Source organism: Pipistrellus kuhlii, unplaced genomic scaffold (genome assembly GCF_014108245.1).
Source record: "Pipistrellus kuhlii isolate mPipKuh1 unplaced genomic scaffold, mPipKuh1.p scaffold_m20_p_1, whole genome shotgun sequence".
NCBI lineage: Eukaryota > Metazoa > Chordata > Mammalia > Chiroptera > Vespertilionidae > Pipistrellus > Pipistrellus kuhlii.
Window position 1 is genome coordinate 150,991,634 of NW_023425404.1, and position 27,054 is coordinate 151,018,687.

Consider the following 27,054-nt stretch of genomic DNA (forward strand, 5'->3'; position numbering starts at 1 on the left):
TGTGAAAAATGCAGTGCAGCATCTCAGCTTCTTCCCGAGCCCATCTAATCAGAACCTGTGTCACATTCTCCCATGCTCTCATGCTCCAGCCATAATGGTCTTCTTCTGTCCCTGAAGCTCACCAAACACCTTCTGGCCGCCTGCCCATTTGTGGTTCCCTCTGCCCCTGCAGGGCATGTGTCTCCTCTAAGTCTGGGTTTTGCTTCATCACTTAGGCTTCACCCAAATGCTCCCTCTTCAGAGAGGTCTTATCTGACCACCTCTAAGAAGTAGTCCTCCACACAACCAACTAAGTTTTATAGTCTCTATAATGCTTGTCAACATTGGAAAACATCTCTTAATTATTTACTTATTTCTTTTCTGTCTCTCCTTCCCCAGAATTTTTCCTTTATTGAAAAAATCCACTCCCATTCTCCTTCTCCCACAGAGGCAAACATTTCAATATGCTAATTTTGTGTCTTTTTATTTGTGTTTTTACAAAATGTATATTCTTGTAATTTATACATATTTTACTTTATGCAAAAGCTATTAGGTTATTTATACTAGTACACATCTAATGACATATCTTGCATTTTCTACTATTGATATATACTATATTTTTAAGGTATATAATTTTGCTTTGTGACTATCAAATCTGTTGTTTCTAAGTTTCGTATAATTTTCTATGGCATATATCCATCCTTCTAGAGATGGGCACCCAAATGCTTTCTAGCCCCCAACTATAACAACACAAAAGAAGCTTCAAAAATATCTTTGAATATTTACCTGTATAGATCTGTGTGAGAATTTATCTGGGACATATAGTATACTGAGAAATTGGGCTGTAAATATCTATAATTAGAATAAATCATACATGATAGCTCTCTATAATGGCTTCACAGTCTAATCTCTACCATTGACCCAGAATTTAAGTTCCATGAAAATAGAGCCTGTATTTATTTTGTTCCATTAGAACTCACTGTCCAAATATAAGAAAGAAAAGGTGAGCTCTGGCCGACTCAGTTACTTGTGGGTCATCTTGTGCACCAAAAGGTTGCTGATTTGATTCCTGATCAGAGCACATACCCACGTTGTAGATTTGATCAGTCTGGGTGTGTTAGTGGGCTTCTACCATGATGGGAGCTGTATCTAACCATTGCATGATACTATGCTGTGTAGCAAGAGTGTAAAATAACACACTTCATACTTTCTTTTTATTATACATAGTTATAGATGAAGATATATATTGGATCAAAAATGTAATTAGATTGAATTTTTAATTTTTTGTTTTATTTCTCCCATCCCCCATTTCTGGCAACCACCAATAATCTATTCTCATTTATAAGCTACCCCCCTCTTAGCCCCAGATTCCATATATAAAGGCATAGTATGATATGATTTGTCTTTCTCTGTATGACTTATTTTACTTAACATAATGCCCTCAAGCTCCATTCATTTTGTGGTAAATGGCAAGATTTCATTTTTTTTATTTTTATGGCTGAATAATATTTTAACATTACACACACACACACACACACACACACTCACACACACTAGTGGCCCAGTGCACAAAATTCATACACAAGCAGGGTCCCTAGGCCTAGCCAGCAATCAGGGCTGATCAGGTTTCCCACCTCTTGGCCTCCCTGTCTCCTCCTCCCCTCACTCCCTCAGCATCCTACCATGTTCCACACCAGCCCCTGGTGGTCAGTGAACATCATAGCGAGCGATTGAACTCCTGGTCTCCTGGTAAAACTCCTGAGGGGACAATTTGCATACTATTAGCCTTTTATTATATAGGGTACTACTGGCTCATATAGTAATTCTGTTTTTAATTTTTTTAGGAACCTTCGTATTGTTTTCCATATTGGCTGCAGCAATTTACAATACCATCAACAGTGCACAGAGTTCCCTTCTCTCCACATTCTCACCAATGCTAGTTAATTACTATGTTGTTTGTTTTTAGTTTAAAAATTATTTTATTGTATTGTATTTTTATTAATTTGAGAGAAAAAGAGAGAGCACTGACCTGTTGTTCTACCTATCCACTTATCCATTGGTAGACTACTGTCCAGGGAGCAAACCTGCAGCCATGGTATATCAGGATAATGTCCCAACCAACTGAGCTACCCGGTCAGGGCTTTGCCTTTTTAATAATAGCCCTTCTCACATTGAGGTGATATCTCATTGTGGTTTTGACTTTCATTTCCCTGATGATAATGATGTTGAGTATCTTTCATATACTTGTTGGCCATCTGTCAGTCTTCTATGAAAAAATGTCTATGCAGATCCACCCATTTGGATAGTTTTGTGTGTGTATGTTTTTTGTTTTTTTTTGAGTTGTATGAATTCTTTATATATTGAGTTGTATGGATTCTTTATGTATTTTGAATAGTCCCTTACTACATATATAATTTTTAAATATGTTCTCCCATTCAGTAGGTTGCCTTTCATTTTGTTGATGGTTTCTTTGGCTGTACAAAAGCATTTTAATGTGCTGTAGTTCCACTTATTTATTTAAAAAAAATATGTTGTTATTGATTTCAGAGAGGAAGGGGAGATAGGAATATCAATGATAAAAGAAAATCATTGATTGGCTCCCTCCTGCGTGTCCTACTACCAGGAACAGAGCTTGCAACCCAGAATGTATAGTCTAATTATAGACTGGGTTCTCTAGAGAACAGCCTGAGATAAAGCTCACTTACTAAATATATTTTTATTTACTTTGTTGAGTCAAAGGCTCATAAAAATTATTGATAAAGTAAACAGAAAGTTGCTTTAGAAGTCCAGTTACCTTAGAGTCTATTTAAATTAAGAGGAAAAGATCATAATGTTTTCACACAATACATTCTTGTTTTTTTTTAAATAACAATTGTGACAACATTAAAATAATTAAGGAATGCTGCATTTGTGAACCATACAAAACACTAACATTTTGGGTTGTACGTAATTTAAATAAATGTCTCAAATAGTTTTTGAAATACTGTTGTAGCCAAAATATAGAGGCATGTTTTAGATGGGCACAGAAATGTACTTTAGAAAGAAAGAAAGAAAGAAAATAAGAAAGAAAGGAAGAAAGGAAGGAAGGAAGGAAGAAAGAAAGGAAGAAAAGAAAAGAAAGCAAGCCACACTGGGACTTCTCAGTTTCTGAAAATCACTGAGCAAGAACAAGGACATTCAACTGCCATGCTGATTTTACACAACTTTTATGAAGTATCTTAACTTAAATTCAAGAGCAAAAGTTAAGGATTTCCTCCTCTATTTTTGATAAACATCTGCATGGTAAACTTAGATGACTTACCACTGGATTTTCCCTGGGGAAGCCTTTTATATTGTTTTATTTAAAAGAGGGCAGGTTCGTCTGACCAGCGTGGCTCAATAGCTGAGCATCAACCTATGAACCAGGAGGTCACAGTACAAATCCTGGTCAGGGCACATGCCCAGGTTGTGGGCTCAGGCACTAGTGTCGGGTATATAGCTGGCAGCCAATCAATGATTCTTTCTCATCATTGATGCTTCTCTCTCTCCTTCTTCCTTCTTATCTGAAATCAATAAAAATATATTAAAAAATAAAGGGCAGGTTTTGCACCTTTATACTGATATCACCAATGTTTGTGTTTCTTGGGATCAGGAAGATTCATATTCTTTACAGCTGGTAGAGAACAGGCTGAAGCTACAGCTAAGCCAGCCTCAGATTTCTCCAGTTAATTTCATGCATCAATTTGTGTAACAATTTCATTCATGTTGGTCTCTCATTCCCCCATCACCATTTCTGCAAGAATATTGTGAACCTTGTCGACATGAAAAATTAAATCCAGTTCACAGAGATTTTCAAAACACTTGTCTAATGTTTCCACATGTACTTGAATTAGATCTAAAATGCCAAGTTTACTCTGAAGAATCCACACAGGAGACAAAATATAATATTGCATAATGTCTACAAATCAGTTTGTTGTCAGATCCTCCGATGAATAATCCTCCTTCTTAATTAGGGGATGTTATTCTAAGGAAGCAGGAGTGAGAGGGGGAAAAGGGAAATGAGGGAGAGAAGAAGAAAAAGCAGATTCAAAGTGGTGGATTACCAATGTGTCCACAGCTTCTCTAGAAAACAAAGATGGTTGCTGAGTAGCTGAAGTACAGAACCACTGCATCTTTGAATAGCTCTGAGGTGAGTAGGAAAGCTGAGCAATTATCTGCTGATTCCTGGCTCCCATTTCTCAATGGTCAGTCGGCTCCACAGAGCATTAATTCCACTGTATTTCTGGGTTATTTGGGGCCCCTCCAAACAGCAGCTGGGGAAGCCAGCACTTCTGTGGGTCCAGTCAGGTCAGACCTGGGAGCTTGAACTACTGAGGCTCCCTCTGTGGTGGGTGTTATGCTGGTGTGATCTTCACTTCAGGGAAGGCTGAGGGTGGTGACAGCATTTGTCTGGGCTTTACAACCATGAGGTACTGCTGTGACCATAGTGTCTGAGAAGTATGCAGGGCTCAGCTGATCTGGGTGCATATACACTATCCAAATGAATGATTTTAGAAGAGATGGCAGTTGTGACTGTGGGAGTTGATGGCTGAAGCTGAGTGGAGATGACGGAAATTGGATATGAGGTCTAAGGAGTTCAGAGGTCTACATATTACATGGTTGGTCCTCAGTGACTTTGAAATAGTACAGAATGGTGGGATGCCAGACACTGTCTAATGCATAGTTAGTGTGCACCACTGGCTATATTATTTAATGAGCATACATAACCAGAAAAAAAATCATTGTATAGAAAAGTTAATGTAGATAAAAAAAAGAAAATTTTATTTACATATTGGTCCTTTATAGTAAAATTTACTATTTCCTGATTAATTAGACAAATTCTTAATTTCTGAGTTATGTCATTATTCCAAATAATTGTCTTTATTCCAGAAGGAAAATTAAAAATATATCTTATTTTTTTCTATAGTATTTCAGAAACATAAATACAGTCCTTCTAGGATACGGGTGTCGAACTTAATCAGAGAAGGGGCCAAAATCTAAAATCCAGCCTAAATCGTGGGCCGAATGGTTTACTGAACAGTCATAAACTGTCATTGTGATGGAAACGCAGCGGAGTGCAGTGATGACAGCGTGGTGCGGGCCACATTGCAAGGCCTGGCGGGACGGATTTGGCCCGAGGGCCTTGTGTTTGACACATGTGTTCTAGGAAATAAAGCATGGTTCTTTCTATACCTAGGATTTGGATGGCAATAGATGCTGTGAGAGATAACAGCAAAGATAAATCAGTGAACCATACCCTCCAGATGTTTACAGTCAAGCAAGGATGATAAGAAATCTCCATAGATAACAATAATACAAAGTAGAAAGTGGTAAATACCATAAGAGGATTGAGATATAGCCTAGTTTTAAGGGAGTTCTGAAGAAAAGGTGTACACCTAGAAGTAATGATAGAAGCTAGAGGGGAGAGGAAGAGGGAAGGAAGAAGAAAGAAAGGAAGGAAAGAAAGAAAAAAAGGGAAAGGGAAAAAGGAGGGAAGAAATCCTGGAAATATTTAGAATGAGTAAAAATGGGGGTAGAGGAAGGAGGATACTCAAGGAGAGCATGGGCAAGAGACTGGTCAATTCAAAATGGGGACACATGTAGGCTCTGGGTACTACCTGGAGGGGCTATGAAAATCCCCCAAATGTATAGTGAGTCAATGCCCATGGCTTATCCTCCTTCCCACCAGGGGTCAACAGGAAGAGATTTGGCAAAAGAGAGGCCATTATCCCCTTAGAGAGACAGGAAAATAGAAAGTGATGCTCCCAGAGCTAGGCCTGAAGAACTGTGTGATGTTAGTAATGAGCTCCATTAAGAGGAATTAGAGACACTGAGTATAGGGTTCTCACTCAAGTTTCTAGTATTTCGGTAAATAGGATTTTTGTTTTGAAGAAAATAGAGACAGTAGATTGAAGAGCAGAATGTTTTGGTTATTTCTTTTTTTGAAGAGTTGAGCTATCAATATGTATGTTCTGAAGATACAAGAATTAGTACAAAGTCCCTGCTCTGAAGTGCGATGAGGGAGATAGAGTTTAATAAGCATTTGTGATCTGGAGTGGCACACTGCTGTGGGATCACAGAGAACCACCATCCTGCAGAATCAGCGAGACTTCATGAAAGAAATAAGTGGTTTTGAGGTGAATAAAAGGATTGTTGGCTTCAATGAGGTTAGGTAGCAGAATAATTGTGGTAGAATCAATTGGCTCAGTTTCATAGCCATATCAAGTGATGCCAGCTGCTTGGAGGACAGGAACACCAAAGGCAGATGCTGGTATTTATCCTGGGTTATGTTGTGGCAAAATAACATATATGAAAGAAGGGCAGAGTGACCTAAGGTTCTAGCCCTAGCAATTGAAATGGCTGCCCACAGGGTCAGTGTGGTATAAGCAAGTCAGAAGACAAATGAAAGAAGAAAGGAGGGAAAGAAGCAATTGGAGTGAGAACCACAAGTGGGTGGTTTTGTCCCTTTCATAGCCTCAGAAATCTTCTGGTGACACATGTGGGAGAGCTCATCTATCCCTTGGGAAACTGATCTGGGGTTTGAGTACAAAGCCAGGTGTGAGGAGGTAGCTGAACAGAAGTCTGTGTGTGGGGGCAGTCCTCTGTGAGAGAATTCATCCCAAGCAAACATAATTCATGCTGGATGAACTTGAACTAGAACTTAATCTTCCAGGGGCTTGGGGGTCTGAATTCAGCATGGAAGCATAACTGTAACCTGCTCCATCCCTTCAATGCAGGTCCATGCAAGAAAAAGAAAGGAAAAACTGAGTGATATCTATAGAACACTGAGGTTGCCTGGGGAGTTGTCTGTGCAGCACGAAGATGGGCATTTTACTATCCCCTTTTCCACAAGCTATGTCTGAGCTTGAATATCATAAGAACCCCTGTGCTCTAATGACAGTGTTTGGCAGAGACCATGGCACCCGGTGGAGCTGGGGCACATCCAGAGGGCATTTTCATGTACACAGGTTCATACTTACCAATAGGCCCAGAGAAACCTTGTAAAGTGGGCCTGGAAGGCTGGTTCCTCAGTCATGGCCGGGAAAGACCAGTGGATTTGGGGCTCCTCACTGTCTCTGTAGAGGCAGGTCAAAATGTTTGGCTCTAGAATTATGTAGATTGGATTTGTCACATGTTAGCTCTGTGAACTTGATCAGGTAGTTTAAATCTTTGAGCTTGCTTCCAGAGTTACCTTTACCATCTCAGGTCCACAGAGTAGACGAGAAATTGAATATATGTCTTTAACATGTGGCAGAGTCAGACCACACACACACATAATTCCAATTCTGCCTGAAAGGTGCTTCTTCGTCACTCCTTGCTGAATCTTACTCATCTTAAATCTAAAAGTCAAATTTCAGAGAAGCCATCCCTTGGCCTCCATAACAAACTCTAGACTGCCTATCCAACATCCATTCCCACCATCTCCTTTTATTTGGGTATCAGCTCCTCAGGGAACTCTTGAAGACTTCGGGGATAAATGCTGAACTTAAGGCAACTACAGTAATCCTCCATCCATTCCTAGCCTTTAGGCCTGAGCATGGGACTTGGTTTGGACTAATGGCAGGTGAGAAGACATCTACTGGGAGCTTATGAGATAGATTTCCTCTTGAAACGAGACACACTCTGCTACCATTGGGCACTGGCAGGGCTGGTTAGCATAAGGAGGGCTGTTCCAGCCATCCTGGGAACCTGGGAGATGGGAGGGGAAAAACAAACAGCCTGGGCCTTCCCTGACATCACTGAGTTGCTGAGTTCATCAGCTAAAGCTTCTAGACCTTGGAACTTCTAGTCATATGAAACTATAAATGTCCTTATCATTCAAGAAACTTTAAATCAGGTTAATTATTAAATGCAGCCTCCCACATCTAAACTATGACCACATGTTTCTAACTCTCATATTTTCCTTCGGAGCATTTATCACATATACAATTTTTAAAAAAATATATATTTTATTGATTTTCCACAGAGAGAAAGGAAGAGGGATAGAGAGCTAGAAACGTCGATGAGAGAGAAACATTGACCAGCTGCCTCCTGCACACCCCCTGCCGGAGATGTGCCCACAACCAATGTACATGCCCTTCACCGGAATCAAACCTGGGACCTTTCAATCTGCAGACTGATGTTCTATCCACTGAGCCAAACCGGTTTCGGCTTCTTTTGTATTTATTTGCTTGATGTCTCTTTTCCCCCACTGGACTGTAGATTCTAAACTGCAGAAACCACAGGTTGATTTTGCTCACCATTACAACACCAGACCTGAGGCCTAGGATATGCTCAGGCACATTTTTCTCCTCCTTGTCCCCTGAGACCTCCTCCTTGTTCTCTACAATTCGGTGTGGTGCTGCTGACCAAGCACGGGATTGGTGGGAAAGAAGCTATGCTCCCTCTCAAAGGCTAACTAGTTGGGTGGCCGTGGGCAGCAGCCTGCACTACATCAATGGCTTTCAAGCTTTTACCTTCAGGAACAGTAAGAAAATACATATTCCATGGCTGACCAAATACATACATATTTAACTGAATTGAAAGATTTATAGAGCATGCTCTTACTATGTGAAATGTACTCTGGTATTTTTATTTCACTTCATTAAAAAAAAAAAAGGAGCTTTGACTCAATATGTCAAATTTGGGGACCCATTCATTAGCAACCCACAGTTCTTTCTACCTCCTCCTCTCCAAAGAAACTGAACTAAATGAAATGGATGGACTTTGAAAAATCTCTGATTTCATCTTCTTTGCTGTTAAATTTTATATAAACATCTATTATAGTTCGCTGACTTAAAAAGTCCATTGTCATAGTGACTTAACAATGACTTAACTAGTTTCCTGTGGACTTCTTCCCCGTCCCCATCTGTTCTGGTTGGGCTATTTTGAAGGCATCTGTTCTGGTTGGGCTATTTTGAAGGCTTGTATAAAATGGCATATGTTTATGAAAAGTATAATAGATACCTTGTATTCCCCCCCCTCCCCCCCCTTAGCACAAAAACAGGACCACGTTCTTCCTCCTCTGAAATTTAATGGCCCCATTCGACATGTTTACGCGGGCCTCCTTTCTATATGTTTTTGTATGTACCAGTGCCAAGGGTAGTTACCCTAGCCCCACTGCCACCACGTGGCTTAACACCCAGGAGAGTTGGGTTCTAACATTCTCCGGCACAGGGGAGAATAGACCCTCACTGTACTCCCGTTCCTCCACACCAAACTGCCCTTGTCCTCCTGGATGTGCCAGTGACATTCCTGGGGAAGGGGGAAGGGGGGCCAAGAGGAAAGGGAGAAAGCCACACGAAGGTCTCACAGCTCCAGAGCACAGCAAATAATGCGGTGGAGTAGACATATATTTAGAAAACCTTAGTGCAAGCCTCTGGAAAAAACATGTAATCAAAAGGCAATGCGGGGAGAGCTTGGGTGATCAAGAAAACTCCCTGCCAAAAACAAACAAAACAAACAAAACAAAACAAAAAGGAAGGAAGGTATTCAGAAGGAAGGTACCATTGCATCATGTGAATTGGCGACCTGGATCAAGGTATGGCTTCAGAGTCAGGGAAGAGCGCGTCACCCAGCTGCTGCTCCAGGGTCACATTATCTTGCAGAAGGGCGCTGGGGTGACAGAGGAGGGCACACCCCACACCCAGGATGGGATGTGTGTGCCTGTTTGTGCTCTGGGAGGGAAGGCGAGGTGGGAGAGCTGCCTGCAGGGAAAACAGGCTGGAGGGATGGGGTGGGAGGGAGGGGAGTGCGGAAAGAGGTACACCTCCCAGAACTTTCCTCTCCCCTGGTCCCACACACTGGAAATAGAAATAATAACAACATGGAGGGGGGGGGGAGGCGGGGGAATGCTAACAACCGCGGTGGTGTTATCTCTGTACTCAAGTTGCCTCGCTCTGGAAGGGATAGGGTATAAAGTGCAGATTGCGGCTATCTCAGCCGGACGGCTCCGGAGGAGTGAAGGTCCAGGCTGGTGTGTGGGTACGCGTGCCTGCGTGCGTGCGTGCGAGTGACCCCACTTTCAGGGAGGCGGGCTCCCTGCTCTTCCACGGCCCAAGCCCAAAGCCCGGGCTGACCCCTGCCCCCTCCTTTTTTCCCCCTCCACTCCTCCCTCTTTCCCTTCCCTCCCTCCTGAGCGCGACTCCTCTGCACCGGCCCCGCGGAGGCGCCTGGCGGCAGCACCCACGCCGCCGCAGCAGCTCCTGCCCTCAACGCGCCCACCCGCCCGCTGCCCGGGCTCCGAGGGGCCCCAGCGGCGGTGCCCGCAGCCCCGGGCCCGCGGGGCGCGTCCTGCCCCGGGATCCGGCGCGGGAGGCTGTCGGGAGGGCGGCGTGGGAGAGGACACCGCCGAGACGCAGGGGCGGCCGCTCGGGGGGACCAGCTGCGCACCTGGAAAGTTACCCGGCTGCCTGGTGAGGTTCGCGGGGTGGGGGTCCCGGGTTCGGAGGGGGAGAGGGGGCGCCGGGAGGGACCGGGTCGGGGACGCGCGCCGGTGGCTGCTGTGCGCGCCCCGCGCCTCCGTTCCGCACCCAGCAGGTCTCGTACCCGTGCAGTTGGCGTGGGGACGCGTGCAGGCTCGGGGTGGCAGCCTTTGGCGCTGTGTTAGCCAAGGGTGGCAGCCTTTGGTGAGCTTCTGGAGGCAGGGAAGGCTGCTTCCTTTCAAGCAGCTCGGCTGGGGCGGGAGGGGAGAGCTCAGTCCTTGGGGGTTTCTCAGGTTTCTAACAGTCAGCCCGGAGCAGCCCTGGCGTTCTTGCCCTAGGCTGGGGGCTTGTGCTGCTGTCAAGGCGTGCGCTCCAGACTGGGCGCAGCTTCTTGGAGCTCTGGGTAGCTGCTGGAGGACAGCACTCAGGCCAGGACTTTAGGAGTCCTTGCAAACTTGTGTGGGTGTCCTGGGGCACTCCTAGCACCGTGAGTGAGGCGCTTTCACATTTCTTGCTCTGTATTTCCAGGTGATGAAGAAACAAGAGCAAACACATAATGACAATAAATCAGCCACTTGGGGATGAGAGAAGACACAACAAGGGGCTTGATTTTGAAACACACACACACACACACACACACACACACACACACACGTACATGTGAGAATAGAAACAACGCAGGCAGCATTAACAGATAGAAAGGTCTGACAAATTCCTTGGTTTCCTTATTTTCATCTTGTCCCTGAAGTTCCCAGAGATTTTTTTTTTTTTTAAAGAGAACAACATACGCCTGCCCTCTCCCACAGTTCCTTAGAGATTATTGTCTCTTTTTTGCAAGTTTCTTCTTTGCTAGGTGATCATCCCACATATATACAGCATCTGTTGCCTAATTTCCTACAGGAGGAGCTCATATGACTGGAGAGTTCTCTTTGGGGAACTGGAGGCCATCCTCTCCTTTGGAACATTGTGCACCTAAGAATAAAAGCCATAAAAAAGATAGTGCAAAGAGATCTTTCTCTTTTATGGGAAATACTCCACAGTTCTGAAGTCCTTACAAGTGAAGCTAATTCACCTCAGAGTGAAGGCATTTGCTGCCTGATGATTGCCCAACTCTTTTGATCCATATTGCCTTGCTTCCTTAGGCCAGTTATTTTCAACCCCTGTGCCACAAAGATACTTAAAACATGCAATATTTTTTTAAAAACAGTGTGTTTAGTCAGTTTTTTTAAAAACATTGTGTTTACCTCTTTCCCGTTAGATTGTAAAATTAAAAAAAAAAACACCAAAAACGACAACTGCAAACACAACAATAGCCATCCTTTGCGAATGAATCACAATTATACTTATTTTTTGTCAGATCAGTAAAATATATAATACATTTTTGGGTGTGCTGCAGAATTTTAGTAATTAGTTTATGTTTGCCTTGGGATGAAAAAAGGTTGAGAATTCCTGATCTAGACCATTTTCCTATTAATTATCCCCTTTTCCCCTGTGTTTTCATTTTCTCTATCTTCACTGGTTCATTATTGTGGCCTTACAAAGAACTCTCGTTTCCACTGTCCGAAAAATCCCTACTCTGAGCACCTGCTCTTCCCATGGTCCTTTGTCCTAACTCTTTCATGAAGTCTAAATTCATTGTTTTCCCCTCTTATCTCAATTTTTTTTTTACATGTCTGTGGGGTATGAATTGCAGCCTGCTCACCTCTTGAAAATGTTATCCTCATTGGCTCCATGATAGTACTTCCTAGATCTCTTAATTGTACAACCATACTTTCTCCATCTTTGTTGTTTCTCCTCCTTGTCCTATTTATCTATAGATAATTGTCTAAGTATGTGTCCATAACCATAGAAGTGTTCCTTTCTTCTCTCCCTGAGTCATCTCATTTTTTAATGGGTCTTAAATTCTTACCTCTGTGAAGAGACCTCTCGCCTTGACCTTTCTTCTTGGTTACTATCTGCAGACATTTTCACCCTCATGACTCAGAGACACTCAAACTCAACATAAGAAGATTCATTACTTTTTATAAATCATGCTCATTCGCTGGACTTTGGTCCATGTCACAGTACCTAGCCCATACATTGTACTCTATTCATTTTTTTTTTAATGAATGAATGAGTTCACAGTACTACCTTCCTCCGAGCCTTTTTATTGTATAAACATTGTTAAAACATTGGAATCATTTTTGACTCCCCATTGAATTACCACATTTAGAGATTCTGCTCCTGCAGTATTCCTCCCACCATTTTCATTCTTTCTTATTAATCCCTCCAGATCCTCTCTTACTTTTACCAAAATAATAGCTTTTTTTTCTTTTTTTCTCCCCCCCCCCCCCATCTGTAGTTTCTCTTTCAAACTTCATATAAACCTAGACATTCTTCCTCTCTTCGTTGCCAGTCTCCTGGGCACTTTCATCTACTTCTTCAGTCTCTACTTCGGACTCACTTATTGCTACATATTTTCACTTCCCTTCTTCTCACTTTCTAGTCCTTAATTTCTTACTGTCTATTGAACTCCTCCATCCTGAAATTTCCACAGGTCCTTCAAACTGAGGGTGTCCAAAATTAAACTTACCCTTTATTTTTTTATTGTATTTTTTAAATGTATTTTATTGATTTTTTACAGAGAGGGATAGAGAGTTAGAAACATCGATGAGAGAGAATCATCAATCAGCTGCCTCTTGCATACCTCCCAGTAGGGGGATATGTCCACAACCAAGGTACATGCCCTTGACAGGAATCGAACCTGGGACTTTTCAGTCCACAGGCTGATGCTTTATCCACTGAGCCAAACCGGTTTCGGCTAAACTTGCCCTTTAAAGTCTGCCCCTCACTTGAGTTAATGATATCACCTCTTACCCATCTGCCACAATGGAAACTTCCAAATCTTTATTGTTTCTTCTTATCACTCCTCAGATTCTATAAGCTACAATCTCCTGACCTACATCTATAGAATTACACTTCTCTGTGTTTGCCCGTTTATCTGATACTGTATCACCGAAAAGTAGTTGAATAGCATGGCACCAAATTTGGCAGTGAGAATATAGGCTATGTGGCAGCTATAACATCCACTGTGAACATTCTGCTGGGGAAAGGGGCACTTCAGAAAGATAGTCAGCCTCTGGAGTAGCTGGAACTGGTTCAATGAGAAGCTTGTCTGACTGCCTAACAAGAGAAAATTTACTCTCCAAATCAGATGCCATTGACAGAGAAAACATGCAGTAGATTCTAACCTGAGTCCCAGGTCAGTGGTCACAAGATCAGATAGACAGGTGTTTTAATTGTGGCAGTGATAACGGAATTGCGTTATTTCACATAAGGAAAACTGTGTGGTTTGCTTCAGGGAGGAGAAGTAGGGGTTTATATATTCGATGACGTTTAATTATTTTCTAAAAGAACTCTGGTGAAACCAAGTTAAGCATAACACCAAATGTATGTTTCGTATGTTCTTGGGAGACTGTCTATAAAAGCCTGTATAATCACTCCTCTGCTTCCAGGCTACACTGCCCGTATCATGAAAAAGAATCTATTCTATTTTTCATGATTTAGTGAAGGGAAGGAAATTTCAAAGTTATCTGTAGCCATAGATTTTTACCAATGTCTTATGATAATGTTTTTTTCTCTTCTGGCTACCATGGAGATGATTCATTTTTTCTTTAGTTCAAAAAGTTCCAAGCATTAGAATAAGATTGGAACTCTGGCCATAATCTGGTCCCATCACCTCCTACTTGGATTGGTGCAATAGCCTTTTACATTTTCTTCCTCTAAACTCTTTTCACTCCATTCCATATTTGTTGCCAAGAAAGTTATTTTTCTAAAGGCCAAGTATGAACATATCACTTGAAATAAACTTGACCTACAATAACATCCTCATACCATAACATGGGATATGATGACGTTTTTTCAGTATCTTTTTCAGCTTCATTTCTCTTCTCTTGATATGCCTGGTGTATTTCCACCTTTTTCCTGACTATGCTATTAACTTCTTTGCATTCACTCTTTAACACACGCGCACACACGTGTGTGTGTGTGTGTGTGTGTGTGTGTGTTTGTGTGTTTTTAATAATAGCCTTTAATTTTTAGAGCAGTTTTAAATTTATAGAAAAATTATGTAAAAAGTACAGAGAGTTCTTATATACTCCCCGTGTGCTGCCCTTTCCCCTATTTTTTATTTAAACATATTTTATCAATTTTTTTTTTTTTTACAGAGAGGAAAGAAGAGGGATAGAGAATTAGAAACATCGATGAGAGAGAATCATCAATCAGCTGCCTCTTGCACACCAATTACTGCGGTTGTGCCTGCAACCCAGGTACATGCCCTTGACTGGAATCGAACCTGGGACCTTTCAGTCCGCAGGCCGATGCTCTATCCACTGAGCCAAACCGGTTTTGGCTCCCCTATTCTTAACATCTTGTGTTACTGTGGTACATTTGTTATAATCGATGAACCAATATTAATATATTATTATTCACTAAAGTACGTATTTTACAATAGGATTCATTCTTTATGCTGTATATTCTATAGGTTTGGAAAAATGTACGAAGACATGTACCCACCATGAGCACATCACACAGAATAGTGGCACTGCCCTACAATTGCCCTGTGCTCACCCATTCATTCCTTCCTTCCTCTCCCCAGGTTCTTGGCAACCACTGCTCTTTTTACTGTCTTCAAGAATTTTCATTTCCAGAATGTCATATAGTTGTAATCATACAGTACATAGGTTTCTCAGGTTGACTTCTTTCACTTAGTAATAGTCATGCAAAGTTCCTCCAGGTCTTTTTATGGCTTGATAGTTATTGCTTTGCATACTGAATAGTATTTATTATTGTCTGGATCTACCAGTTTGCTTATCCATCTATCCATCTGAAGGACATATTGGTTGCTTCTAAGTTGTGGCGATGATGAAAAAGCTGCTATAAATATCCATGTACAGATTTTGGTGTGTTTTCATATCAGATGCATAAATACCAAAGAACATGATTGCTGGATTATATGATTATTTAACTTGGTGGGAAACTGCCAACTGTTTTCCCAAGTGGCTGTGTCATTTCACATTCCCACTAGCAATGAATAAGAATTCCTGCTGCTCCACAGCCTCTCAATTGTTAGGTGTTGTCAGTGTTCCTAATAGGTGTGTAGTGGTATCTCACTGTTGTTTTAATTTGAGATTACCTAACTACATATATGTTCAGTATCTTTTCATATCCTTATTTACCACATGTGTATCTTCTATGGTAGTGGTTCTCAACCTTTCTAATGCTGCGGCCCTTTAATACAGTTCCTCATGTTGTGGTGACCCCCAAACATAAAATTATTTTTGTTGCTACTTTATAACTGTCATTTTGCTACTGTTATGAATTGTAATGTAAATATCTGTGTTTTCCAATGGTCTTAGGCTCTACAGCAGTGGTTCTCAACCTGTGGGTGGCCAGGGTTACCTGCTACTGTTTTTTTTTTTTTTAATTTACATTATAGTTCATTTACAGTAGCAAAATAATTCATCTTAGTAGAAAATCATATTGCAGGCTCGATCCCCATTAGGGGGCATATAGGAGGCAGCCAATCAATGATTCTCTCTCATCATTGATGTTTCTATCTCTCTCGCCCTCTCCCTTCCTCTCTGAATCAATAAAAACATATTTAAAAAATAAAAAAATAAAACATTAAACCCAAGATTACTTAGATTTTCTTCTGTGTTTTATAGTTTTGTGTTTTATATTTAGGTCTTTGATCCATTTTGAGCTAATTTTTGTGAGAGATTTAAGGTCTGTGTCTAGAATCTTTTTTTTTTTTTTTTTTTTTTTTTACATGTAGGATGTCTAATTGCTCCAAAACAACTTGATAAAAGAACCATCTTTTCTCCATTGAATTGCCTTTGTCAAAGGTCAGTTGACTGCATTTGTTTGGGTCCATTTTCAGGGTTCTCTATTTTGTTCCATTGTTCTATTTGTCTATTATTTCATCAATACCTCTGTCTTGATTATTGCAGCTTTATAGTAAGTCATGAAATCTGGTAGTACCAGCACTCTGACTTTGTTCTTTTATAATATTGCCTTGGCTTAGTACATATTTTTGAGCAATATGATTTTCTACTAAGATGAATTATTTTGTTGGATAAATAATGTTATAATAATAATAGTAATATTTAATATTTATTAAACACATACTAAATGTCAGGCACTGTGCTAAATTCTTATTATGGCTTATCTAAGTTAACCCTCTAACAGCTCTAAATAATACACTGAGTGGCCATATTATTATGATATCTGAATGCATAATAATCTGGCCATTGAGTATATATATATTTATTAGAGGTCCAGTGCATGAATTCGTGTATGTGTGGGGTTTGGCCAACCTGGCCAGGGGGAGGGGACATGGGCAGTTGACCAGCCTGCCTGCTGGTCGAACTCCTGGTTGAGGGGACAATTTGCATATTAGCCTTTTATTAGAGAGGATTTACACTGAGTGGCCAGATTATTATACAGTCAGAGATCATAATAATATGGCCATTCAGTGTATGCAACAATATTTTATCTGTCTATTGATCAATCTATGTGTTTTTCTCTCTCTTCTATTATTGACACTCAACCTTAAAATCATGCCCAAGGTCATATAAATATTAAGTACAAGTGCTTGGATTGGGACTCTGTCTCTATAACCTTAGCCAGCATTATACCATGTCTCATATTTACAGATATGCAAAAATGTGTGTGTGTATTTTTATATCAGACTCCAGATGGGTAGAGCGAGAAATAGATCAAAGTCAAGATGTTGGTTTCTAGCTGCTTTAGGACCGGAGGAAAAACAGACAACAAATCCTGATTCCTCCCACCTTGGCTGCCAGGTGTCAATCTGCCTGCAGGAAACTCACAAGAAAGTGTTGCTTTTGCCCTGAGTTTTTTCTAGTTACCTTTTATGCATGACATTTCCTAAATAGTAAAGTAATTTAATAATAGTGGAAAATTTTGTATAGTTTTCCTCTCTTCCTGCTAAATGCCACTTCTCATTCTGTTCCTCTCTCTTGTCCCAGACTGCAGAATACCGCTTTCACAGTGAACCATGTCTTTTTGTGTTGCCTTTAAGGATAATTAGGTGGTTCCCTTTGGAATAAGAGGCCCCATGAAGGCATTGCAAAGGAGGAATCCCCTTGGGCCTGCAACCTGGACTAGGCCATTCCTGAAGCTTCCTGGTCTCCATCTTTTGGTGGGCTTCCCTTAACAGAGAAGGTTTCTCAGGTGTTTGCTTCAGAATGACTTATTTTTCCTTTTTTAGAGAATTTTATTTGGAGTGAAAATATAGAGCCCATCCCAATGATTTATTTTCTTAATGCAAAATATAATTCAGGCAGAGTAAGATCCCTCAAGAGAATAATTTGCATCTTTAAAGACCTCCTGTCTGGAAGATCTCTAGTTTACTAGACTATTGTCCCACTCAGTGGTGATCCTTTCTGGGTATTTCCTTAAAGGAGACACTAGGTGCCTTGTCTCTTCACTTAGAAGAAGAGCTGCCTGGTGCTTATTACATGTCAGATATTACTCCTCATGCCTTACTAACATACTCTTCATAGTAACACATATGAGATGGATATAACTATATGTATTTTCTAGATTAGAACACCAATAATTCTATCTAAGTAATTCATAGAAGGTTGCATAGCTGGAGAAGGCAAATTGTTTTCCTACCCTGGATAGCCACTCTTCATTGCCCATCTTAGATCCTGGTCTTTATCTCCAAGCTCATTTCTTATTACTTTAGGTGCTGCCTTCTGATTAGAATGACTTTAACAACCTATAGTTGCTAGATTGATGGGGCAACATCCTGTGGTTCATTTCTCTTGGTGGCTAGCAATACATATTTGAGAAGTAGCTTATCTGTCTTAGTGACTGATAGAGGAAACAGAGTAAATCAAATTAGTTTTTATGAAATCAGACACCCAAAGCCTTGGCTTGAGGGACAAAAAATTGAAATGGGTGAATTCACTAAGAAATCAGAGTACTGAGCCATTTGGTAACTTACATATCCTAAATTAGTGACTTGAAAGATGAGTTGCTCTCATTTCACCCCTCTTTGGAATTGTAAATAACTTGAAAGATTTATACAGCTTTCAAACTTATTCCATTAAGACCAAATTATAGTTGATGTTTTGGGAGAATTTAACATCTTCTACTTAATCCTACTCCAGGTTTGTAAAATTACTGTTGGATTGGACAGAATGTTTTGAATGCCATTAGCAAAAATAATTCTAAGTCTTTTCATATTTAGAATTATAGAATTGTTTTCAGTGTCAAATTCAAAGGCAAATTCATGGAACTATGCCCCTGATATAGTACATGACAGGTCTTAGGTAACAAAAAATTAGTTGTTAGTTTACTGTTAGATTTAAGAGTTTTTGTGTTCATTTTTGTTTTTGTTTCCTTTTTATAGGGCAATTCCTTTCCCCCCAACTACCTTCCTTCCTGTAAGGTTTGAGGTGCAGGAAATGAGTCAGAGACCACCAAGACATATTAAAGGAGGTGTATTCCCCAGTAATGAGCAGGACTCATTACGGAGGTAGAGAAATCAGAATTAAAGGAGGGGAGAGAAGAGAAGAGAAGGGAGGGACCCAACCCAGCTGACTCCATAGGCAGAGAGAGAACAGCAGCACATGGAAGGGAGAGGTTGGGGGAGCCTTTTGAGGGGAGGAACAAGAAAGGGTGGGACCCAGGGCGGAATAGGAAGGGGAGTGCTCTAGGGCACTTCGGTATGCGCTGATTGGTGGTTCAATGTCTCTGGGATGTCTCTATGGCAGATTCCAGTAATGTCATAACTCCGCCCACCAGTTGGGGGGAGGAAGGATCTCACACTTCCATCCCGCCTTGGTTTAGTAATGCTTGTCCATGTATCAAAAATGTGCATAGAGAAGAAGGCTCATAGCTGCTTGCTAAAAACGTGCACACATTAATTTTGGATGCCTTTGGGAGCACCCTTCTCATGCCTGTCAGTCAGGATCTCATTCAAGGTTATTCTTAGGTCCCAGTCTGATGTCTTCTGAATTGCTTCTTCAGGAGACAAGGTTATCCAGGGCTACTTCTTTGAATTCTAGTAGTATCCTCTCTGAATTCTCATCTCCTCGACCTTTTTATGTATTCTGAATTACTAAGAACAGTAAATGCTGCCAAGTCAACAGATATTTAAAGGTTGCAATGTATATAGGCAATTCTCTGGAGACTAATATTCATTAATGACTGCTTGGAACTTGACTTCTATGAAGAATATTTAAGTACCACAAGATTACTTTTATAAGTACTTTTATTTTCTGTCTGTACCATCCATCATAGGCAACCTACATTGGCCATTTGGCTGCATCTGTTTGAAGCTTTGGAGGCTGTTTTACATCTTTATGTCTCTGTCTTTATTGTTGTGGCGGTCGTGATTATTCTAGTAAAGCCAGGGAAGTCAATGTAAGAATTTCATTTCTCTCTGAATTTGAAATTTGGAGGGAGACAGGGGCAAGAATGTGTGGGTTATATAACTTCAACATTTCATCTATTCTGATTAGATGATGAGAGGAAATTAAACTCAGTTTATAAGTTTTATAATGCTGCTTTGGTTATGGCTATCAAAAACTGCACCTGCGGAAGTGTGAAGTTTACGTAGGTAGCCTAAAATGACTTAAAAGTATCCTAATTAATCAAAGCAGTATTTTCCCAGTCTCACCCTTTAGAGTTCTTTTTGAGTTTGCTCACTTGTGCTTATTATCTGCAGATGATTTATTTTCTGTTTTCACTGAATTGACTCAATAAGCCTGTTACCCAATTTAGCCTCCACTTAAGCAATGATATTAATGAGATCCCAACTTTGTGGTGCCCATCGTCTGTATTTCTAATAATGTTAAAATAAGTGCATAGCTATTGAACTACAAAATATTTCTGAACCAACTAGCCTCATTCCTCATACTTCTGATCTGCTTTTCACCCACTGGATATGGGGCCACTTTGGGGCCTACACTGAGGATATTCTTAACAGGAAAAAAAGGAGCCTTGTACCATAGGTCGTCATTTATGGACAACCTTGGCTTCAGGATAAAAAGTAAAGGATGTAGGAAAATCTTCGTACCTCTCTTTTACCTTCTAGTAATCACAATCCAGAAGGTTTTGTTTCTCCTCCTCCTCGTCCTCCCCCTCCTCATCCTCCCCTCCTCTTTTACTTCTTCTTCATGCAAAACTTAACAGGTACCCAGGGCAGGAGAAAACTGCTAATAAAGCCACACCAGCTCTTCCTCTTTCTGCCCTGCAATTCAGATGTGTTATCTTCTAAATGCAGGGAGGGTTCCTTAGTGTAGCCTTGCAGGGAGCTGTGAGACTTGTGACATTTCCAAGTCCCCGCTGCTATAGCTGCTCCTGTGTGTTTTATCTCTGCCATGCTTACATCCAAATCGCAGCTCTGTTGTGATGCTTTTGTGACTGCTGTCCAGAGAGAATGACCAAAGAGAACAGCAGGTAATACAGGCCATTTCTGCAAAAGACCCAGGTGTGATACTTGTGCCAGCAAAGGGACAGAGTACAATGAAACCAAATGCCCACTCCTCCTCCTGGAGGGATAAAAGGAACGGATCAATGACTTTCCTTCTGGAAGCATGGGGGAATTTAGTGTTTATCAAACAATGATGACATCTGTGCTTCTATTTATGAAACAGATGGGAATAAGAGGGAGTGGTGAGGGGGCTGTTAGGTCGTGAAACTCCACTGGGTAATTCCCAATTCGGTGCCCTCTTTCAGGTTCTTGAGCAAAATGGGAAATGGTTCGGTGAAACCCAAACATCCCAAGCATCCAGATGGTCACTCCGGGAACCTCACCTACAATGCCCTGCGGAGCAAGGTGACAGAGCTGGAGAGAGAGCTGAGGAGGAAGGATGCCGAGATCCAGGAGCGGGAGTACCATTTGAAGGAACTGCGGGAGCAGCTGTCGAAGCAGACCGTGGCCATTGCGGAGCTCACGGAGGAGCTGCAGAACAAGTGCATCCAGCTGAACAAGCTGCACGATGTGGTGCACATCCAGGGTGGCAGCCTGCTTCAGGCCTCTCCAGACCCGGTGCCTCTGGAGGTGCACCGGAAGTCCTCGGGGCTGGTCTCTCTCCACAGCAGGAGGGGAGCAAAGGCTGGGGTGTCTGCCGAGCCAACAACCCGAACCTATGACCTCAATAAACCCCCTGAATTTTCCTTTGAGAAAGCAAGAGTCAGAAAGGACTCCAGGTAAGATGTGCCCACACTCCTGTGACTCCGGTAGCCTTAATATTATGAAACACTAGAGTGTTATTCATTAAGCCTTGTCAGTGGTAAAGAGCATTATTACCCTTTCAGATTTGGGGATAAACTTACTTCTAAAATGGTCTTGCTTTGCAATAGGGTCTCTCTTAAAGGAGGACTTTTCTTTAAAGAATTGTGCTTGGACGTTGATTCGTGATATGTACAACTGAAAAACTGAGTTTATGAAACTTATTTTCATTATCTTGACAACCTTATGGGAGTGAAAAGGTAGTTCTCCCTTTCTATAGGAGTGGAACTTAAAAGTGTACACAAATTACAATGCATTATGAATATGCATAGCAAACCCATTAACTAGCACTTAGTATGCAAATGTTGTGAAAATGGAATAAGCTGAAGCTTCAGAACTGGATGAATTCATTCATTCACCCGTAGTTCAGATTGAGCACTATGCTACTTTCATGCAGCCACTGTTAGATGCTAAATAGACATCAGTGAATAAATAGACACAGAGCTTTTCTCAGCAACAGATAGTATACATGGAAACAAGTTAACGCTGTCTAATGATTAATTGGGATAAGTGATATGAAGGTTATAGTCGGTGGTATCTGGGGTTTGAGGAAGAGAGGGGCAAAGGGGCAACAGAATTGGGATTGCCCTGGAGGCCTGGCTGAGGAGGTGACCTTTAACTGAGACCCAAAGGAGGAAAAGGAATATGATCGAGGTGGGAAGGACGTTTCAGGCATTGGGAACAATAAAAGCTAGAATTAATTATAAAGATAAGTTTTGTTGTTTTTTTTTAAAAGGAACATGTACCACATCATTCTTATATGTGTATTTTGTATGTGTATAGGTGTGTGTGTGTGTGTCTGTGTGTGTGTGTGTATGTGTGTGTGTACATTTCTCTTCTGGTTCAAGTTTGAGTTTCCTAACCAGGAAAGATTGACTAGAAACATCATGAATTAGGGTTTTCTTTCTGAATTATTTTTAAGTGAGTATTTATTAGTTGAAATTAGATCTTTTGCCTTGATAATGTCTTGGCTGAGCCTGAATCTCTCTTGAAAAATGCAAGATTTGTGATATTAAAACAAATTTTAATCTATTCACTGAAACAAGTAATATAAATCAAGATAAAACATCTGACTTAAATGAATAAATGATTAATTTTGACAACAGATAGAAAGGCAGGTTAAATTCATCAATTTGTTGACTCTACTTGACATATAGTGAATGACTGATAAAGTATTTTCTAATAAAACAAATCAAGCTGGAGTATTAGTTATATTATTCTGTGGCTGAAAGAAATCTGATAGTTCAGCAGAGTGTTTTTTAATATATTTTATTGATTTTTTACAGACAGGAAGGGAGAGAGATAGAGAGCTAGAAATGTCGATGAGAGAGAATCATCCACCAGCTGCCTCTTGCACACCCCCTACCGGGAATGTGCCTGCAACCAATGTACATGCCCCGACCAGAATCGAACCTGGGACCTTTCAGTTCGCAGACCGACACTCTACCGCTGAGCCAAACCGGTTTTGGCAGCAGAGTGTTTTTAAGCCAAGATTTTTAATTATAGTTGGTTTAGAAATGTCTTATTTATTTCCTTTAATAATTACTTATTTTTAATGGTGCAAATTCAGAAATTATAAATTTTACAAACTTACGCTTGTTTTTCAAAAATTGAATATCATCCGGTATTCCCTTCTGATATGTCAGAGATATATGCACATTTGGCAATATTAAATATTATGTATTATTACTAACTAACTAAGTATATATATATATATATATATATATATATATATATATATATATTAGTACAGAAGCACAATATATAATTTACCCACACACAAAGAAATCTTTCAAATAGCAATGGACTTGTGTATATGGGAAAAGAGTGGGAGAATTTGAAGTAATTTGTCTTCTTTCACCCTCTCCCTATATATACCACCAGATTTCTTCTCTTGAACAAAGATTATGTTCAATTATTTTGTTCCAAAGACTAATGTCCTCCTTGAAGCAAAACATCATTCTCCTGGTGTTAGGAAACTGAGTAATCTGGGATAAATATATTTCTTTGTTATAACCAGGCAAAGAAAATTAGCAGTTATATACAGTCTATTCCTGGGCCAAACCACCTGTCTAGTGAGTGGGATAAGAAGAGCGAAGACATTATACCTCTTAAATAAGGTTTAGCAATGATTCTCCTCATCATCAAAGCAAGCCAAGTGGGTATAAATCTATGTTGAGGTCATGATGAAGAAACAGGCTCATTGATTCCTTAATGATTAAGTCCTCAGGAAACCAAACTAGGTAATTCATGCCCTAATATTCCATATCTGCTTTTATAGGGTTTTGTGGTTCTAAATTGGAAATTAATTAGACTAAGGGAGCCACTCTTTTTTGTTGTTGAGTGCTTTGTATCTCATGTGTGAAGTTTGTGCTTTAGTTTTTCTTACAAAATCTCTCTCTCTTTACCTCTGTAATAACTGACTAAACACAGGTGATATCATCAAATTTTCCATTTTTTTTAAAGTGCTCAATATTGAAATTCATTTTCCATTTTCAAACAGTTTCAGTTTTAGAGAAAATCCATGAGTAAACTTTAGATATTTTTATATATCTTATATACAGCCTATGAACTATTGTGTAAGAAACAATTTTCTAGAAGTTAGGTCATTTTAAAAGATGGGCGCATCATTCACTGATAAAGGGATGATGTCAGTATCCATTGGTTTGGTTACGTGTCCCAGCAGTACTGTTAGATAATAGAGTATTTAAGATATCCATCAAAATAGTTCTTCATTTATTGTTAGGGTCACATGCTTTATTTGTTCAACTTTTATAAACTTTCCTGGCTGAATTTATGACAAAATTCATTTCTATTAATATGTGTTCACTACATTTTAAAACTATATACATTTTTATTGATTTTAGAGATGAAGGGAGAGGGGAGAGAGATAGCAACATCAATGATGAGAGAGAATCATTGATCGGCTGCCTCCTGGATGCCCAGCAACCTGGGGTATAGAGCCCGCAACCCGGGCATGCGCCCTGACTGGGAACCATGTCTTCCTAGTTCATAATCTGATGCTCAGTCTCTGAGCCATGGCTGCCTGAGCTCCACTACGTTTTGCATAAAGTCTCTTCTCCCATCTGCATCTGAAAGCTAGAGAGGCTTTCCAGTCTTTTTCTCCAAAAGGATGTCTCTGACTAATACTTAACAGTGAGCAAGAGAGGGGAGACTCAGCCCTCGTGTAACCCACAGGAGTAGGGAGATAGGAAGTACTGACAGAAACCAGACAATAACCTTTGGGGAAATGGTAGATTTGCAATTTGAGAATTCAAATTCAATAATTCACCAGAAACCCTACAACCCATGACATGGCATTCTGTAAGACTGCTGAGCCCCTGATCAAATGTATTATAAATGGCCAGTCAATCTCACCAAGTGCCAGGCAGCCTGCTCACGCCAGCTGTGTTGTCCTCTACCCATCCAGTGTACCTGTAGGTCCCAAAGGGGTCACTCAAACTGTATACATGGTTACTTCTCCTTGCTTTCTTTCTATGAAGGAACTTGTGTCCTCTACTGTCTCTTGCAAAATCCAAGGATCAAGTTTTTAAGAGCAGGTTCTAGAATTATTCAGTGTTGTCCAATAGAATTTTAGAAGTGCTGGAAATGTTCTATAAACTCTATTGTCCAGTATGGAAGCCAATGGCAAAATGTGGCTGTTGAGCACTGGAAGTATGTGGCCAGTGTCACTGAGGAATTCAATTTTTAATTTTAATTAATTTAAAGATTACCAGTAAATAGCCTCATGTGTCTGATGGCTACTGTATTGGATATTGCAGTTTTATGTTTTTTTTGTTTGTTTGTTTGTTTTGTGTATATGTGTGGTTTGTTTGTTTTACCATAACCACTATCCCCTGAGATCAAAACAATGATTTAGTGAAGTTTGGGAAAAGTTTATAGACAAAATAAGACCTATGTTTGGTTTTAGGACAAATCACAGAAAATGAGTGCTTGCCTGTCAGACTGAAGTGGGCACAAAGTGGAATCACTCTTAAGCTGCATTAAACCTTCAGTGTAATATCATAGGAGTTTGTAGTGCTTTGGCATTGTTCCCACTGACCATGGCAGATCTTCCAAAGGGTGCAACTATGTGGGCATGAGGCCCATTTCTATGACAGGTACTCCGCCCGCCTTCCCGAAGTATCCTAAACCATGATGAGTCAGAGCACTACAATCTACCTGTGTGATCCCTAGTTGAAATTTATTGTGAACATAGGGGACTTCAGAGATAGAACCTTAGAGATTATTTCAGGCTACCCCACTTACGGGAGAGTGAGGAAGCAGGTGCAGGGGAATTGCAGAGCTAAGATTAGAATCCGAGATTTTGACTTTGAAACCAGTTCTTCCCCTTTACAATCCCAACGTTTTTAGACTGCTCACAAAGCTCTAAGGTAAGGCCAGAAGTCAGGCCAGCCTGGGCACTAATCTGCTTTATTTTGACATGCTCTATGGATTGGTAGGAAGAATGATCATGCCTCCTGGCTTCTTCCAAGCAGAGCTGACCAAAGCTTATCCTAACCCTAACCCTAACCCTAACAGTGCATTAATATTTGCCCAGTGTTGGGTCCTCAAAGCTCAGGATGTTGTGAACAGAACACAGAGAATGGGTTTAATCCATTTTATAGCACACATTGTGATACATACGGAGGGTCTGAGAACTATCAATGGCAGAGGAAGGGGAGAAAGTTCAGATAGCATTTCTGTTCATGTCTGAGTCTGCCTTGAGGCCAAGAGAAGCCTGTTTTCAGCGGTCAGCCTTTTTACTGAAATGACATTTTTTGTTTATGTAGACATCATTTAGCAAGCTCCACCACCAGCAGAGCAAAATTAGGAGCTTGTGCTGGAACACAGGCAAATTAATCAGAGACATCTGGCAAGTTGCTGGTCTGCCTTTCCCCTAAGAACGCTTGAATTATCATTTGAAACTATTGTTCTTTGGGAAAAGAAAGATAAAAGGAAGATTTGCCATCTGACTTCAGTCACTGACTGTTTCAGAAGGCCAATGCTGTCTCTTTGTTGCTGCCACTCCAGGAACAGAATAGGTAAGAGCAGAAAATGCCAGTGAGTCATCTTTTTAAATAAGTCACAGAGGCAGAGTGTGTTTGTTACTATTTGTGCTTTCTTTCTGAAGTGCTGCTGAGCATTTGCATGTGCATTATAGAAATGTAGCTCCTTTATGGAACAGGAGTGTTATGGAAAATGGTAGTAGTTATAATAATAATATTTACTTATCACTAGTTCTGTGCCAGGCACCACTCTGAACACTTCATAAATATTGATCATAATCATCCTTACAGCAAACCTATAAGGTAGATATTATTATCAACCCCATTTTAT

The 27,054-nt window shown here is 40.6% G+C and overlaps 1 protein-coding gene and 1 long non-coding RNA gene across 6 annotated transcripts in view; one reads left to right on the forward strand and one right to left on the reverse strand.

Moving 5' to 3' along the window:
* Positions 1-10,202: 10,202 nt before the first annotated feature.
* PRKG2 (protein kinase cGMP-dependent 2) overlaps positions 10,203-27,054 on the forward strand; it is an 85,128-nt gene continuing 68,276 nt past the window's right edge. The window contains exons 1-2 of one of the 5 annotated variants that reach the window (XM_045571331.1): positions 10,203-10,396; positions 21,159-21,632. In XM_045571331.1, coding sequence (XP_045427287.1) covers positions 21,172-21,632 — 461 coding nt within the window. In that variant the 5' untranslated portion in view covers positions 10,203-10,396; positions 21,159-21,171. Of the gene's footprint in view, positions 10,397-11,053; positions 11,103-21,158; positions 21,633-27,054 lie in introns of those variants that run through there. The other 4 variants (XM_036412558.2, XM_036412576.2, XM_036412569.2 and 1 more) reach the window with 4 other exon arrangements.
* Positions 11,121-12,543, reverse strand: LOC118704687. Its single transcript, XR_004983482.1, has 2 exons — positions 12,103-12,543; positions 11,121-11,372 (listed from the first exon to the last, which is right to left on the reverse strand). It is a non-coding gene; the product is annotated as an uncharacterized LOC118704687 (long non-coding RNA).